Source organism: Micropterus salmoides, unplaced genomic scaffold (assembly GCF_014851395.1).
Source record: "Micropterus salmoides isolate LMB-PRFRI ecotype aquatic unplaced genomic scaffold, ASM1485139v1 Ms_hic_scaffold_14, whole genome shotgun sequence".
Lineage (NCBI taxonomy): Eukaryota > Metazoa > Chordata > Actinopteri > Centrarchiformes > Centrarchidae > Micropterus > Micropterus salmoides.
This window is the reverse complement of record NW_024040485.1, coordinates 30,471,376-30,473,712: the sequence shown is the minus strand read 5'-3', so window position 1 is coordinate 30,473,712 and position 2,337 is coordinate 30,471,376. Positions and strand designations below refer to the sequence as shown.

The 2,337-nt window shown below is 41.5% G+C and overlaps 1 protein-coding gene across 1 annotated transcript; it reads left to right on the top strand.

Moving 5' to 3' along the window:
* Positions 1-519: 519 nt before the first annotated feature.
* Positions 520-2,331, top strand: LOC119902658 (E3 ubiquitin-protein ligase Hakai-like). Its single transcript, XM_038718984.1, has 3 exons — positions 520-587; positions 1,456-1,712; positions 1,935-2,331. The coding sequence occupies exons 2-3, from the start codon at positions 1,463-1,465 to the stop codon at positions 2,135-2,137; spliced, it is 453 nt and encodes a 150-aa protein (XP_038574912.1). The 5' UTR covers positions 520-587; positions 1,456-1,462; the 3' UTR covers positions 2,138-2,331.
* The last annotated feature ends 6 nt before the right edge of the window (positions 2,332-2,337 follow it).

Below are 2,337 nucleotides of genomic sequence, written 5' to 3'. Positions count from 1 at the left end.
TATTTCTATGTCAGAGCTTTTGATTTATTCAACGCTGTCAGGATGTAAAGAAAATTTCAGCTACTTTTACAAAAATAAACTGAAATATATGGCATATCCTAGGTTTAACCAGTTAAAAAGTATATTATTACTTCAGCGGCACTCTCCTGATCATGACCATGAAAAGCCTGTTTCACGATATCCTAATGTTCTCCTGTCAGTTTGCCCCCCCTGATAGATTTGCTAAGCTAATAAATATCTCTGCATGGTGAAACAAAAAGAGGCTGGAGAGTTTACTGAATAGGTGAAGGAGATATGACATGGAAGAAGTGTGCAGATATAATCCAGAAAATGTCATCTATACTGAGTATTACAACAGCCAGCTGACGCCGTCATTGTCTGACTGGACTTTGGCTCCATCTGGTGTTCTTATGACACACCGGTATTCAGCCCTGCAGGAGGCCTCAGTGCTGCTGGCTTCAAACTCCAAATGAGCTGATGGTGCACACACTTGTCAAATCAGCAGCTACTTAATCTCAGGTGTGGCTGCTGCTCACATTTAATGGTATTTTGTGTCACACTGTGTGGTTAATTTCCAAGTTTTCAAGGTAAAATTATTCTACTTTGTTTTTATCACAACAACATGTCAAGTGTATGTGAAAAATTTGGAAGCCTCATTTTTGGGTGATGGCAGTAGCTTAATGAGTTTTTTAAATAGAATTTTAAAACAATTTAATGATTCAGTTAAATCTTGACTCAGGATTTACTCTTTTTCATCATCATATCACTTCAAGTATAGAAAGCACTGCAACTTTAAAAACTTTTGATTTATTTACTTATGATCTCCCTGAAAAGGACATCGCAACGTCAGACAGTTGCATACTTGAAATGGTGATCAATACAAGTGAAAACTGTTGAAATATTACTTGCCATGAAATGTAGACCTAAGAAAATCCTATCCATGCATGGACACACAAATGTTTATGGGTTTGGGTGCCACAGATAAGAGGGAGAGATGGAGGTTTTTTATTTTTTAAAAGTGTTTTGGTTGTGGGCAAGTCAGACATGTCTGTGGTTGATTGGGTATTTTGACTGACCAGTATTTCTAAAATTGTGAAAATCTTCGTGGCACTGACTTCTTTCTTGGATGTTTGTGCTATATCAGCTAAAGAGCTGTTGGGCAAAATTCACAAGCCAACCAATCAAAAAATATATATATTTTAAAAAATACATTATTACATTTGCAGCATGTTGGGTGCAGTTAATATTATAGTGAACAGCTTGCATTCTGCGTAATGTGTTGAATATGGAGTACTGATCTCAATTTGCAGTATGTTTCTTTTTTTTTTAGACAGTGACCCACTTTTTAATAACAAAACATTCACAGAACTTTCACCACACTAAAGATCTTAAGATTTAACTTGCTCCCATTACTGTAATGTGGATGCTCACTAACAGTCCTCCACCTGCATGTAGGTTGAATATGGCAGCTGCTAACAGACCATCACCAGCTCAGTCAGGACCAAATGGAGGGAACATACACACTCGCCCGAGCAGCGGTATAACAAACTCTGGACAACAGGACCCAGGACCTCCGTTCCATCCCCAACACCACATGTCTGCCCGGCCTGTCTTCTACATCCCTGCCCCGGCTCCACCCCCACCCCCTTTCCTCCACTACCAATGGCCCATGCCCTTCTCTTATAACCCCTTTGCTGGCTTCCCAGGCATGGGTGAGTCTTGTGTGCTTTTACTTTTCCAGTTAGTTTGTTTTTGGACTATGATACAAGGAGTGGCCACAATAATATTACAAGCCTGCTGGTGTCAAATGCAAATGTCCTGAAATATGTAATGCGATGTAAAGTACAATTGGATTTAATTACACTGCAACTATTTTTAAACTTGAACAATCATCTCAGTTGGTTGAGTTAACCATATTTTCCCTTACACCTCAGGCTATGGTATGGTCATGCCCCCATTCCCTCCTCCCCCTACATGGAGTCTCCAGCCTACATTATGCCCAACCCTCAAATCCAGCCAGTTGACTACAGGCGCTTCCTCCACCCCCATTTCCATGCTCCCAGTGCACCCTATCAGAACCCAAACCAGACCCGCAGGGGTCACCTGCCTCATGCTGTCCCTCCTAGAGAAACCGTAAACTCCGAGGTCCAAACAGAACCCACACAAAGAGGCCTAGATGCTTTTGATGAGGGAAGCCCGCATATCAGCTCAGATTGTGGGCTAGGAACTGCCTCAATCTCTCCCTCCTCTTCAAGCTCCAGCTCCCCAAAACAAGGCCCTACCAAGGCTGAGGACTATACCAAACCCAGCAGTAATTCAAATGACTTGCATGTTAAC